This window comes from Typopeltis vanoorti, chromosome 11, assembly GCF_054136105.1.
Source record: "Typopeltis vanoorti isolate ZY-2024b chromosome 11, IOZ_Tvanoo_1.0, whole genome shotgun sequence".
NCBI classification, from domain to species: Eukaryota; Metazoa; Arthropoda; class Arachnida; order Uropygi; family Thelyphonidae; genus Typopeltis; species Typopeltis vanoorti.
This window is the reverse complement of record NC_143559.1, coordinates 55,399,820-55,415,591: the sequence shown is the minus strand read 5'-3', so window position 1 is coordinate 55,415,591 and position 15,772 is coordinate 55,399,820. Positions and strand designations below refer to the sequence as shown.

The 15,772-nt window shown below is 36.0% G+C and overlaps 1 protein-coding gene across 7 annotated transcripts in view; it reads right to left on the bottom strand.

Annotated features, from left to right (window-relative positions):
• The window catches only part of LOC150101595 (uncharacterized), a 427,246-nt gene that overhangs the window by 299,799 nt on the left and 111,675 nt on the right, over positions 1–15,772 (bottom strand). For all 7 annotated transcript variants that reach the window (XR_016549078.1, XR_016549080.1, XR_016549079.1 and 4 more), the window contains 2 exons: positions 13,636–13,770; positions 1,568–1,690 (listed from right to left, as the gene is read on the bottom strand). Coding sequence is in view for 4 of the 7 variants with exons in the window: in XM_090400964.1 (XP_090257090.1) it covers positions 1,568–1,690; positions 13,636–13,770 (258 nt within the window). In the remaining 3 variants the exon portion in view is untranslated. The remainder of the gene's footprint in view (positions 1–1,567; positions 1,691–13,635; positions 13,771–15,772) is intronic.

The following is a 15,772-nucleotide window of genomic DNA, read 5'->3' as shown; positions in this document are numbered from 1 at the left end:
ATTATTTACAAAGATGATGTAGATATCCTGCAGGATGATTTAAATAAATTGGCAGTGTGGGCAAAGGAAAAATGATTGTCAATTTTATATTCCAAAATGTAACGTAGTGCCCTTTAGGATGAAAAGATTACATACTTTATATCACATGTGGCCAGACTCACTCCACTCCTTCCTAACACACTTAAACAACCAACATCCCAGAGTCCAGTTCACCTTAGAAAAAGAGGAAAACAACACCCTCCCCTTCCTAGACACTTTAATCACCCGCCAGCTTGATGGATCTTTGGTTTTCTCTGTTTACAGAAAACCCACCCACACTGGCAGATACATTCACCAGCAATCCCACCACCCCCCCTCACAACAATATGGGGTGATAAAAACACTATATAACAGGGCAAAATTAATCTGCTCAGATGACAAGGCCCTGACTATGGAACTAAACCACATCCTCAACACTTTCTTAGCCAATGGCTATAACCCCAAAAAAATCCAAAAAATACTAAAACCTGAAAACCACAACCCCCCTCCCCCCCTCAACAATAAAGACTACACCAAGTCTATCACTATCCCCTACATCCAGGGCACCTCTGAAAAAATAACTAATATCCTCAAGAAATATGACCTTACTTCCTGTTACAGACCATATAAAAAGTTGGCATCCCTTATCCGCTCTACCAAAGACCAACCACTTCCCCTAGACCTACCTGGTGTATACCAGGTCCCTTGCAGCTGCAAATTGTCCTACTTTGGCCAAACAGGCAGAACAACAAATATCAGGATTTCAGAACACCAAGACTACATCCGGTTTCACCAGTACAGCCGCTCTGGGCTGGCAGACCATGCCTTAGATACCCACCATAAAATTCGTTGGAAGAAGACAAAAATAATCCATCGCAGCAAGTTTAAATACGAAAGATTATTCAAAGAATCTTCAGCAGCTCTAAAAAACGTTCCTAACCTCAACAAATTTGGGTGCATGAAACTGCCCCAAATTTGGGAGACTTTCATTATGAGAACTTCAGCCCAACGGCCAAGACTACCAAATTAGCCCGCAAGAGGGCACCATTAGGACTTTAGGAACAAAATTAGTGTCTTAATTTCTTCCTCATTTGCTTTGTTAGTTCCTGTAGTGCACATACCATATCTTTATGTTCCTGAAGATGACAATGTGACATTGTCGAAATATAGAAGTGATTCATTAAAGTTATCTTTAATTAATTTACTTTATATGCGTTGTTAATTCCGTAAATTAATTACCAGTTATACATAATCTTATAATGATTATCTGAGTTCTATGATTTGAGACTGGTGACTGAGTGGAATGGATTTCCACAGGTAGTTATGAATCCCTGAACAGCATGAATAAAGGTTAGTGCGTGTATACTGCAATGAGTCTTTTGACTCACTGGAGATATCCGTATAATAATAATATCTACCATTTTGGATCAAGCTTGTATTATTTTTGGCACAGAAAATTATAAAAATTTTCATTTATACTCAATTTAAAGGAACAGCTTAATTAGGAACACATTAAATTGAAGAAACCTCTAGCACATTTTTCACTTACCCATCCACGAGCACGACCTCGTCCTTTACCCCTTCCACGACTTCTTTCAACCCCTCTTCCACGACCACGCCGCCTACCTCTATCTGTATTAAATCCCCAATCATCTTGAAAGAACTGATCTGACTATATAATAAAAATAATGATAATATATTCAATCCGCTTTTAAATAAAAAAACAACTAATCTTTATCTTTTTCTGAAAATTGTTATACTTTTTTTAATCACACCCCCACACACAACATGTCTCAAGACTTATAGCACAGTGTGGCAGAAAGTGACTGAAAGAAGAAAGGCATCTATCAATTATGTTTCTTGAAGAGTCAAAGGTAATACACATTGGGAAAGACTGCTCCAAAGGATAGAGGTATATGGAATGAAGTAAGAGTATGATATATTCTGTCAAGTTTGAATTTCAAAGTTCAAAATTTAAATCTCCCTTCCTAGACTGAACAAAGGAGAAATATCGGATTAGCATCTTTTATAATGGTCAATACGTGCTCTTTATGACAAGTAAGATCGATAGGAAGATAAGCCACACCAGTCTGTAGTATGGCAAACAAACCCACAATTAAAGCATGACTGGGTTCCATACAAACTGCTATTATTCTACTTTGGTTGCTAAGCCGGGTGGGCAGCAGCCGCATATGCGTCACCAAATGCTGGCCCACTTTTTTTGATGCGCTGTGCAGCTGCTTGTAGGACATTTTTTCAGCTTTCCAGATCACTGCTGGTTGATCTTGCATCTCTGGTATTCTTGCAAACTTGTCGAAGCTACGATGGATTCGACATTCGTCTGGCAGCATACTTTGCATTCCCGTCAGAGTGCTCATCCCAACTGCTGGGCACTTTAATAAGCTCTTTTATAGCGGCTTCCCTTCATTATTTAAGGAGAAATATCCTCTCTCATCCTGGAGTTTATAAAATCCTGTGCACATGTGGCCTTTGTTATGGTCACACTAGTCATTCAGCTCAGATTTATAAGGAAGAACATCAACATTATATTCCCCTTTATGAGTCTGTCTTAAACTTTTGCAATTTCGGGAAGTCATCCTAGGTAACCCTGTTTCTCAAATTCATATTTATCCATTGAATTCTAATAGTTGTAGATGGAGCTTAGCATATATTAGAATATATTGTCACATGTGTTGACATTTTAAGTGTTGTCCTATTTGTTTATCTCTTATCATCACCATGCACTGACAATGGCTAGGAAACTTAGCCAAAAGTTCAGCAATATTTTTTTCCATATGTGTCATTCTTTGATAATTTTTATCATTTTATTCTTTTGTGTGTCAGCAGAATCTCAATCTATGATTCTGTAAGTAGAATTATCTTGTAGAATATTCTGCATTTTATTATCATATTTTGCTATTAATAGCAGAATATGATAATAAAAATTCTTCTTTTGTTATAGCAATATTCCTGTTAGTGTACAGGGTGTTCGGGATAAATTTGACAGTTTCGTAAGGAAAAAGAAAATCTTCTTTGTATCTATTAAATTTAATGAATTGACAAAAAAACATTACAGGCAGAGTTAATTACAATACTATCAACAAGATTTACTCAAAATAACCACCATTAGCATCGATCACAGCTTCAATTCTGCTTCGGAACCTCGAACAAGCTGATGCTACAGTCTCCCTGTGAAGGGCCGCAAAAACTGTTTTAATTTTATCCATTAACTGGGCTTTTGTATTACTGGAAGTGCGATTGGTGTCTTTTTCAACTGCGCCCCATACAAAATAATCCATGGGGTTAAGGTCTGGGGAGTTTGGAGGCCAAACATTTGGACTGGTGAAGTCGTAGAAATTTTCAGACAACCATTTTTGACTTTTCCCAGAGGTGTGGCAAGGGGCCGAATCCTGCTGCCATACATACGGCCTACCATTGGCTACCCTTGTTATCCAGGGCTTGACTACAGTTAGCAACTCCACGAACAAAGCCCGAATTCCAATGCCAGGGTTCTTCAACACCTGTTCCTGCAGATTTGCGAGGAATTCTGCTGTACGAACGCAATCAGATCGTCTGCTAGGGATCTTTCTTCTTGCTACATCCTCGTAGTCACCATTGCAAGTCTCTAGTTCATGCCTGATTGTTTTTACTGTATTCAGGGAGCATTGGGCAGCAGTCGTAATATCCTTATTTTGATGGCGGGCACGAATCATCATGATACAAGTTATTCTCTTGCATGATTCAGGTGAGTTCCAGCTATCCATCCTTTCTGACATCTTGTATATGAATGAAGAAGGGTCCAAACTTTTAAATGAAGAGAAGTGTGTGTTAATACATGTAACTTACGGAAAAATATAATTAATTATAAATATGTCAAATTTATCCCGAACACCCTGTATATAGTTTGTTCAAGGTTTTTTGATAAAGGAATATTGTGGATAAAGGAATGTTTTTTGATAAAGGAATATTGTGGAATATTACTTTTGAGAGGCTTGAATTTGACCATAATGTTAGCTACATCCAAATGAATACTAGAGGCTATATTTTGAGGCAAGTCATATATTCCCCGTTCAACGGAGACCTTTATTTCTACTTCTGGAAGTCACCTAGAATCATCAATTCTTTTAACAGTGTTTTATTAAAATATATACTCATCTCATCATTAATATTTTTCCTGGGTCAGATTCTGCTTGCAACTGCATGACGATACAGCAGTATCGTGATATATTCAAATTGCTGCCATACTTTACTCCTATTTTACTTTTCTTCATTATGTGTTTTTAACAATCTCACTGTTTTTTGATAAAGGAATGACTTTTTCATCACCTGATATTTCCAAATCAGATTCATATATTTCTTATTAATTAAAATGCATCTAACAGTCAATTTTTTCAGACTTGAAAAATGCTAACTTCAATCTGAGATCTACCTGAAGATCCCAGGTTGAATTTTTTCCAAAAGATTTAAATAAATTTATCTGTGGTTCGATTAGAAACTAATGCTTTGAGCTCAATGCACTTAAATTGAAAATTGCACAGATATTTAATGTTCTTTTCTGTTCTTGCATACTTTGTAGCATATAAAAAATAGAGTTACAAATAGGTAGCTGAATTGATTGACATTAAATTCGGCCTGAATATCTTTTAATTTTGAGCATGTAGTGGGTGTATTATGCATGATTATTTTTCTATATGTTGCAATTAAATTTGATTGATAAATGTATATTATTATTATTATTGGAGAGCCTGTGTAGCTCAGTGGATGTGGCGTTTGCACACCACCGCGCTAGGCCGCACGAAGGAAGTCTTGGTTTCGAGTCTAGTCGGCGACTAGAGGAAATTTTCCTAAGCCTTTTTTCGACCGGTTCCCGAGTTAGTCGATCTCTGGCACGGGCAAGCAGGTTTTTCCTCCCGGAAACTCGGGTTTTTCGTCCTGTAAACTCAAGAAAATCGACCGTAGAACCCACATTATTTCAGACATTAAATATATTGTGTTAGGGTTAGAGACCACGAGATGGCGGCACATTTGAGCCGTCTCTCTTCACTGCGTACCGCTTAATTAGCGATAGCCTTGGGCCATCTGTCTCTGATTGGGTACCAGTGGAGATTGAACTGCCCACTCAGTCTCCAAAAGTTAGATAGGGCTAAATGGCCTCGCCTACTCCCGTATATACGGGAATAAAAAGGCATTAGCTGATTTTTTTTTTTTTTTTATGTATATTATTAGTGTATGTTATTGTCAACTGCAATGTGTGAATGAAACAAGAAAATTCTTACAACTTTAGTAACATTACCTGTCTCAACAATATTGGCACAAACCATTAAGTGAATGTGTGAAACAAAACGTTCACACATTAGTGTCCATTACGTTTGTAATGAACACTATTAATATATATTAATATCAATATTAATATTGATATAAAGATATCAATAGCAGTATTGATGTAGAAAAATAGTAACATTTTCACTGTTTTGTATCATGAATTCATCACTATGTTTCTGTTTTAATATGATTAATCACAGATGTACTAGAAATTTTTTTGTGCCAACTTTAATGTAAATAGCCTCACCCCATTGAGGGAGGCCATTTACTACACAGACCAGCTATCATACTTATTCCTGAAATCATTCAAGAGTCTCAATCATCTAACCCCCTCTTTCTCCTGTTTGCTAGTGTCTGCAGTCTACAAATTCTCAATCTGTCTTCATAATTAGTATTCCACAATCCTGATATCATTTTTAACACTTTCCTTGGCAATCTCTTTCCACTGTATTAGAATCACAACGTAAACCAGATCTACACACAATAGCACAAGTGAGGTCTTATCAAGGCCTCATAAAGAGGCAAAATAACATCCTTATCTTTACATGTTAAAGTTCATTTCAGCATTGCAGTTATATTTTGATTTGTATTTGCAGTCTTTGCTACATGGTCCCTGAACTATAACTTGCTATTTACTAACACTCCAACTAGCCTCATCAGTTTCTTCTTCTAGTATAATCTCACCAACATAATACAATATTGGATATCTAATCACGCCAAAGTGCATGACTTTACATTTACTGACATTGAACTAACTTCCATTTTCTTATACCCATGATTCTAGCCTATTCAAATCATTCTACAAGTACTACATATCAGCAGCATTCCTGACCCTACCAATCTTTGCATCATCATCAAATAGCTATATGTCACCTGTCAAATCCCATATAATCAAATATACAGATTGAATAATTGATTGAGTGGATCAAGGACTGATCCTTGATCCACCTTAGTAACTAGTGGTACACCACTAGTTACCTTAAATCTTGCAGATTCACATCCCTTGTTATAGTTACATCTAACTGAAACACTCTCTGAGACTATAATCAAATCTAACACTCTTTGACCTTGAGTTCATTCTGTCACATGCTGCTTGAGGAAGTTGTCCCATAACAGCTCAACAAATTCAGTTTCATTTTTGTCATGAGATTTTACTGCTACCCGATCAATATTTGGATAATTAAATTTTCCCATTATGATTACTTTTTTTTGCGCCCATCATCTCTTTGGTGGTGCATTTCTTCGTCACTAGCAAGTAATCCACCAGGTCTGTAACAATACCCCACTAAGTAATTGATCTTGTTAGATTCCACCTTACACCAGATAACTTTAAATTCACTGCCACATGAAATACTCTTACTAGTATTAGAATCATAGGTCTCAACACTAACTGGATTCAAATCATCTGATATCATTAGCAGCATGCATGCATGCTACTCTCCTATCCTGTCTTAGTCCTAGGATTTGTGTATAGACATAAGTTACATGCATATTCTTTTTGTATACGCTTGTCTGCAGTCTGCATGACACAGTTGGATAACTTGCAGATCTTTATTCTTCTCTAGTGCCTTATACATGTAGACATCTTTACACATTTGATGGGTCCAAAAAGGACGAAGACAAAGTCGAAATCGGTCTCTCATCGAAATCATTTCCATGATAACGCCCATTCTCATCATTAGCACAATTATATAACATTGTCACTCTTATATTCTCACCTTATTCCAATAATAATTTAGTTTCCCTGACTCTCTGTTAGGTTTCATACCATTTATCAGGTTTTTCAAAACTCCTGATACCAAACACATTCAGGTGTAGGCCTGAATATACAAACCTAATCTTCCCTCAAACTCACTCCATGCATCCAAAAACGCACATCCATTTCTTCTACAAAGACTACACATTGAATTTGCCATCATAGCTCTTTTTAATTCTTTTTTATCATATCGAGATAATATACTTACTATTTTCACTTTCTCACTCGCCTCTTCCAACAACCCTTTCATGTAATCTCTTATAGTGAACTTACCACTAGTTCAAGTCATTAGTACCTACTAAAATTATGATCTCATTTACTGTTCTTTTCTGTTTTTGAATTGCATGCGCTATAGTCTTAATTTTAGCATCTCGAAAACTAGACGTTATAACCCACTCATCAACAGCATGCTTTATGATGAGTCATCTTTTTACAAACATTGCCTTTTTACAAACAACGTTACTTACCTGATTTTTGCTTCCTGACTTATCTGATTACATGCATTGTTGTTTCTTATTTTTCTGCTTAATTTTCTTCTCCTCCCTATAGTCATTCAAATGCATCTCGATTTTCTGAAATTTCGGCATCATCTCTCTGATAATCTGCTTTAATTTTGCTATTTCTCGATATTTTGGTGGTTAATTCATTTTCAATAACCTCCTTAGTGGGGCATGCCTTCTTGTTCTCAGCTTCGCTGCTCTTCTTAGCCTTATATTTATTGTGCATTTTTGGCACCATTTTGAACATCTATATTAAGATATTGCTATATTTATTATAGCAATATCTTAACAAAACACAAGCTATAAAGCACTAAATACAATAAAAACATGAAAATCCACATGAATATAATATAAAACACTAATCTCTAAAAAACAATAAAACATAAAAACCACCACTTTTACACAAGCTCTAAATTCACTGACCAAATCTTGAGATATTTTATGATGTGCATATTTTACATTTTGCAAATTTTGAATCTCCACATAAACATTCCATATTTATATATATAATAATTATTCATGGCCAAAACTGATTCTTTTTCAGTATTTTAAGCAATTCCTAATATAAACTAAAAAACAGTCAACATGAATAGTACTCGGAACAATGCAACAAGCTTTAGTATTCTTGCACAACGTAAGGGGGAAACCTTTTCCCAAATTTTTTTGCTTTGCCATGATGTAAAAAAGAGATTTTTTGTTTAGTCAGGCCAAATACTAAATCTTGGCTGAAGCTGAATATCTGCAATACATGCTGAATACTGAAGCAAAACTGAATATTTGGTGAATCTCTCTACTTATAACAAAGCTTTTGATTATCACAAAATTTATAATCCTTAAGTATTATTACTGAATATTTGTGTTTGCTATACTTTTTTTAAATATCTTCTTTTTCCATCTTTGAAATGAAATCTAAAAGAGTATCGTATCACTGCTTGATGTTTTTCTAACATTTGTTCAAATAAATCACATTATTCATTTTTTTTATCTTTATCTCCATGAGCATTAACTAAAGTTATATTAAACCATCGGGTACTTATTTTTTAATTTTTTGATTCTTCACTTGGTCACTCAGAATGTCATAGGAGAGTACTTGGTCACTTTTTTAATTAATCCGACACAAGTTAGAAGAACCCGTATCATGTCAGGGCTGTGTGGAATGTAGGTGAGGTGGATGGGAAAGATATCGACATATTCTTAATGAGTTGGAGAAGAACACTATCTGAGGAAGTCTATTCCAGTGGACAGAAGTAAATGGAATAAAGAAAGAAGAGGAGAAGCAAGTTCAGTCTGTTTCTAGTTGTACTAAAAAGTGATGCTAGAAAAGTATGGCTCTTGTTTTAAGAGACCCAGCTAAGTACATATAGAACAGACATAAAGCTGAAATTGCATCACCAGATAGGGGTTGAAATGAGTGTGAATAATTAATGAGCTGAATTGCTTGACGGGACAGCACTTAGGATTTTTAGTGGTGTTTCAGGTACACCACCCCAGAGGTAATCAGTTTTTAAGGATGGGTGAATTTCAGATTTCTACAGAGTTAGTAGTTAGAATGGATGAAAAGTAGCATCTTGAGCAGCTGAGAAGATGATCTGTTTATGGCAAGAAAGAGACAGTCTCAAAATAAATGTCAATCCAAGGAGAGATCTGATACTGTCTGATGATTTGTGTATTATTGAGGGTAAGGGTAGATAAACTGGGATACTCTTGTGAGAGAAAATGCAAGCCGTTGTTTTGGTGGCATTGAATGCAACTATGTTATCTTCATCCCACTGAAGGATATGATTGTTTAATGTGACTTGGAAATGATCTTCAAGCACCTCATGGTGTGTTGAAAACTGTCATGATAAAAACTTAGGACAGGATTACTGAAGAATAAGAGTATTTCATATATGTATAGGAAAAAGAAAGCATGATATAATATGAAAAAAAAAAAGATGGTATCATTTGCCTTTGCTGTTTAGTTTGAATTTCCCAATTCTATTTCTCATACTGATGAGGGATGAAGATACTTAAACCAAAATATTTGTGTAGTTTCAGTATTGCTAATTAAATCTTTCTGGTGCATTCAGAGTTTATTGTTTTTAAACTAGGATCTATTAACCTGGTGTATATAACATTGCAATACTAAAGGAATTGCACCACTTAAGGAATTGACAATGTATATAAGAATATAAATTAAATTACACTTTTTAATTCAAAAATTTCACCTTTTTTGGTGTTAATGAAATATTTAGCATCCGTCATCTTTGGAGCACATTACCACGAGTCAACAATGCCATAGACAATTCTCATATGGCAGACCACATGCCAAATCAACCATCGCATGGTTGATTTGGCCAAATTTTACATTTGGCGTGTGGTCTACCATATGAGAATTGTCAATAGTGACAAAAAAGAGATAAATTACACTTTAATAAATATTTTCGAAATTTCGGCAACATCACGTTGCCATCTTCAAAAGGAACTTACAAAAAATGCACATGCATGTAGACACTACAACACAGTAACTGAGAATGAACTGAGGAAGCTATTGTTCTCCTAAAAGTCCTGATGGTGCCCCCTAACAGGCTATGTAGGTGTTCTTGGCTGTTGGGCTGAAGGTCTGCTGATGTAACCCTCCCAAATTTGGGGCGGTCTCATGCAACCAAACTTGTTAAGGTTTGGAGAGTTTCTTAGGGCTGAGGCTGATTCCATGAATACTCTTTCGAATTTCAACTTGCTACAGTGTATTATTGTAGCTTTCTTCCACCGTATTCTGTGGCGTGTATCCAGAGCATGGTCTGCAAGGTCTGAGTGGCTGTACTTGTGAAACTGGATGTAGTCCTTGTGTTCAGAAATTCTGATATTCGCTATCCTGCCTGTTTGGTCAAAGTAAGACAGTTTACAGCTGCAAGGGACCTGGTATACACCAGGTAGATCTAGGGGAAGTGGTTGGGCTTTAGTGGAGCAGATAAGGAATGCTAATTTTCTGTATGGTCTGTAACAGGAGGTTAAATTGTGTTTTTTTAAGATTTTGTTAATTTTTTCCGACGTGCCACAGATGGTGATATGGATTTAGAGTAATCCTTGTTGTGAAGGAAGGGGAAGGTTGTGGTTTGTTGGTTTCAATATTTTTCTCAGCCAATGGGGTAGCCATTGGCTGAGAAAGTGTTGAGGATGTGATTTAGTTCAGTGTTTAGGGCCTTGTCATTTGAACAGATTAGTTTAGCCCTGTTGTATAGTGTTTACACCACTCCATATTGTTGTGAAGGGTGGGGGGGGGATTGTTGGTGAATGCTTGTATAGGTGGGTTTTCTATAAACTGAGAAAACCAAGGTTCCATCAGGCTGGCAGGTAACTAGTGTGTCTAGGAAAGGGGGGCTGTTGTTTTCCTCTTTTTCCAGAGTGAACTTGATTCTGGGGTGTTGATTATTTAAGTGTGTTAAGATGTGTTAAGATTAAGTGAATCAGAGCCATGTGGCCAAATAGCGAACACATCATCAACATAGCAAAGCTATTTAGCATAACCATTTATCATAAATTGAAAATCTGATCTTAACAGCCTCTATTTGGCGTGAATCCAGCTTATTCTTCACCAAGCTTCCCTTCCACAATCCTTCTCAATTGTTACTCAAGTATACTTGCAGAGATCTTACCGGGAACACTCGGCAGGGAAATACCTCTGTAATTCTCACATTCATTTTTTTATATATGGATACTATGAGAGCTCTACTCCAATCATCTGGAATTCTTCCCTCTGTCCAGGCATTCTGGACTACGCAATACAGCTACTATAAGACTTTTATACCTCCATACTTGAGCATTTTTGGTCGAATATCATCTACTTCTGCTGTCATTTCACATTTCAGACTTTTAATGGCTTTTTCTACTTCAAGTATGGATATGTATTCCTGACTATATGCCTGTTGAGTGCATTTTATTACTGTGCTGTCACTGTTTTGTTTAGCAATTTTTCGAAATAATTATTCCATAAATCAAGGATATCTTTTTCACCAGTTTTCATGTCACCTTTATCATCTCTAATTCCTTTTACAGCACTCTTTCCTCAATTTCTGAGTTTTTTTCAACAGACTCCAGAATATTTTCTGCCTTCTTGATATTTATTTTCTATGTTCTTACCAAAATATTCCATTGACTTTTGTTAAGCTAGTTTTACAGTGTTCAGCTTTCTTATATTTGTCTCTGTATTCTCTAAGAGCACAAGTTGACTAATTTGCCAGGAACGTTTGATATACTTTCTTTTCTTCTTTCGCTGCCTCTTTAACTTCCTGTGTCCACCAGAAGTTTTGATTTTTCTATCCTTGCAAACAACCTCACCACATGCTTATCTGGCAGAATAAATCAATGTTTTCTTCAGGAACCAGATTTCATACATTCTCTTAAATTCATTCACACTACATGCACTCACAACCCCCCCCCCTAAAGGCAAACTATTCCACTCACTCATTGCTTTGTGAGAGAAAAACCTAGCTTTTATCTCTTTCTTAATTGTGAACAAACTTAACTTCCATGGATGCCCCATGTTCTCTTCCCCACCTTTCATATAACGAAAAATTTCATCAAACAACATAACACCCATTCAGAAGTTTATAGACCTCTATCATATCACTCCTCTTTCTCCTGTTAACCAGTCTGTAATCCACATACTTGCAATATGTCCTTATAATCTAAATCCCATAATCCGGATATAATCTTTCTAGCTCTGTGCACAATAATCCAGGTGGGGCCTTATCAATGCATTATAAAGAGGCAAAACTTCCTTATCCTTACATGTCAAGGTTCACTTCAACATCACAATTATTCTGTTAGATGTATTTGAAACGGTTGCTGTGTGACTTTTAAAAATTTCAAATTCCTATCCCCCATTACACCAAGATCTGATCCCTAGCCTCATCAGTTTCTTGTAGCATAACTCTGCTAATATTGCCACTGGAAATCTCATCATGCCAAAGTACATAACTTTACACTCGCATTAAACTGACAGGAATTTTCTATTACCCAAATTTTTAGCCTTTCAAATCATCTTGTAAGTGCTGGATATAAGTAGCATCCCTGATTACTTTGCCTATCTTCGCATCATCAGCAAACAATTGCACATGCATTGTTAGATGCTTCCTAATGTCATCAATGTATAGATTGAACAACAATGGCCCAAGGGCTGAACCCTGAGATACACACTGGTCACCTTAAATCTGACAGATTCACACCCACCATATAGAACTTTTGTCTGCCAACTATCCACTGATCCAAGTCAAGAGTTTATATTGCAATCCCATATTTTCCAGTTTATGCAACAGCCTCTCATGTGGTATTATTCTAACAAATGCCTTAGAAAAATTCAACATTATCATAGTGTATCCATTCCCTTTATCCACTCAGCTATAACACTGTTATAAAATATGAGCAATTGCTAAAACATTACCTTCCTTTGGTAAGCCCATGCTGCTCTTTGCAGATTATTGTCTGTCTACCCATTTCTGTATGCAAGTTCTTACCAACTTCTCTTAAATCTTCACTACTAACAACAGAGATACTGATAAGTCAGTAGTTTCTGACACATCAGTTTTTGCACCACTCTTGTACAATGTAACTATCATACATTCCTTCCATTCCTGTGCTGCGACTCAAGTTATACAAACATGTGAAAGGCCTAATCAATTCTGCTGAACTTTCCATTAGCAAATATGCTGATATTCCATCTGTTCTTATTAACAAATTTTATCCAAGTTATGCAACAACTCTTCAACCTAATTATCATGCACCTCTAACTCTTCATCCAATGTAACAATAGCACTGTGCCCCATATTACATACAACTGGTTGATATATCTTAGCAAAGTGAGCACTCCTTAATTGAACAATATCATTAGCTTCTGACAGTAGAGTACCATCTGCATTCAATAAAATTATTTCTCCACATTCATTCTTTCTTTTGCTTGCAGCATAACAATAAAATTATTTTGGATTGTATATCAATTTTATATTTATAATAATATTATTATTTATTTACTTATTTAATTTACTACTTAGCAATGCTTACATCTCTGTCAGGATACTGAGTATTAAATGTCTCATATGGTGACATTTGAAAACCATCCTGTCCTTCTAGGTTCTCAGAAGACTCTTGCATCACAGGATCATCATCTCCCTGGTCAAATGGAAAATTATCTCCACTCTGAAATGATTCAAATTATTTATTTTTCTTCTTTCTTGAAATACATCCTCATTAAAGAAAACACAGTTTTATGAATTTTACAAAAATAACATATACACTGCTCAAAACAATTAGGGGATATTTTAGTGTCTGTCGGATAATTATAAATTTCTGCAAATAATTATAACTATTGGGTACTTTATACATGAATAAATATTTCTTACTTATGGACAGGGTGTAACTTTATAATTTACAAGAAAACCAAAATATCCCCTAATTGTTTTGAGCAGCATATATATACACCTGGTCGTCGAATTACAACCGTCCGCACTTACAACCACAAAAAAAATAATAATAAATCAGGCAGCTGCGCATACGATAACTATCTCTCACATACACTCAGTCGCTTTCAAGCATCTGTTGGTGTAGTGTATTAATTAAAATTCTATTGGAATACTGCACATAAAATGTCTAGTAAAAGGGAAATGGCTTCATCTACAGATACGCCAGCTAAGAAGTCAAGGAAAACTATTGATTTAGAGTGTAAAATGAAAGTTATCCAGAAGTATGATGGCAGAAAGAAAGTGAATACAATAGCACGTGACTTGAAGTTATCACATTCCACGGTATCGACGATACTTAAGGACAAAGAAAGAATTCGGGAAGCTGCGAAAGGTTCCGCACCTATGAAATCTACAATTTTAACCAAACAACGACAGAGACCCATCCATGAAATGGAGAAATTGTTGTTTATATGGATGGAAGATTTAATACAGAAAAATTCAACCATGAGCCTTTGCACAGTGCATGCAAAGGCTAGGAGTCTGTTTCAGAGTTTAAAATCATGCACCGGAGACATTTATGCAGAAGATTTTCAAGCTAGTACTGGATGGTTTAAGCATTTTAAAAAAAGATTTGCTTTGCATAATGTACATGTCACAGGAGAAGCAGGAAGTGCAGATGAAGCCCAAAAATTTGTTGATAGTTGACTCTTTAATCAAAGAAGGCTATCTACCAGAACACACATTTAAAGTAGATGAAACCAGCTTGCAATGTAAACACATGCCTAATCGTACGTACACCAAGAAACAAAAAGGATGCCAGGATTCAAAGCTTTTAAGGATCGGTTGACTTTGTTGCTTGGTGGGAATGCCACGGGTTTTAAGCTGAAGCCTCTTCTTATTTATCGTTCAGAAAACCCTTGTGCATTTAAGCACATCAACAAGCATATACTGCCCGTTTACTACCATTCAAACCCTAAAGCTTGGATGACTAGAGCACTGTTCGAAGACTGGTTCGTGAACTGCTTTATTTCCCAGTCTCGTGAAATATTGTGCAAAGAGAGGTATCCCTTTCAAGATTTTATTGATTATGGACAATGCCCCTGGCCACCCTCCTCATCTGGACGACCTTCAACATGATGTTAGAGTGGTTTTTATGCCACCTAACACAACCGCTCTCATTCAACCCACGAATCAGTTTGCTATTTCAGCATTCAAGGCTCACTACCTCAGAATGACAAGCCATTGAAGCGATAGATTCTGATGATAATTTATCTTTGCAAGACTTTTGGTACAACATTCTTCAGTGTATCAACAATATTTCGACCGCATGAGAATGTGTAACAAAGAATTGTATGTCGGGAATTTGGAAAAAGTGTCTAAAATGTTATGCGAATACACTTGAAGGATTTGAAAAAGAAGAGAGGAACTGGAAGTGATTACAGAAAAAATAGTTAAACTTGCAAAAAATCTTAAATTAGAATGTGAAATAGAAGACATAGAGGAGTTGCTAGATTGCGAAATAAAAGAACTTTCAGATGAAGAATTGATTGAATTGGAAGCACAGAGAGTGTCAGAAGAAAAAGCGAGAGAGGAAGAAGAGAAAGAAGAAGAAGAGCCAGAAAAGAAATTTACTGCAAAGAGTTTATCAGATTCTTTTTCCCAACTGAATAAAGCTCTCACCAGTTTTGAAGCAATGGACCCTAATGTCGAATGATTCACAAAGTTTGAATGTATCATTC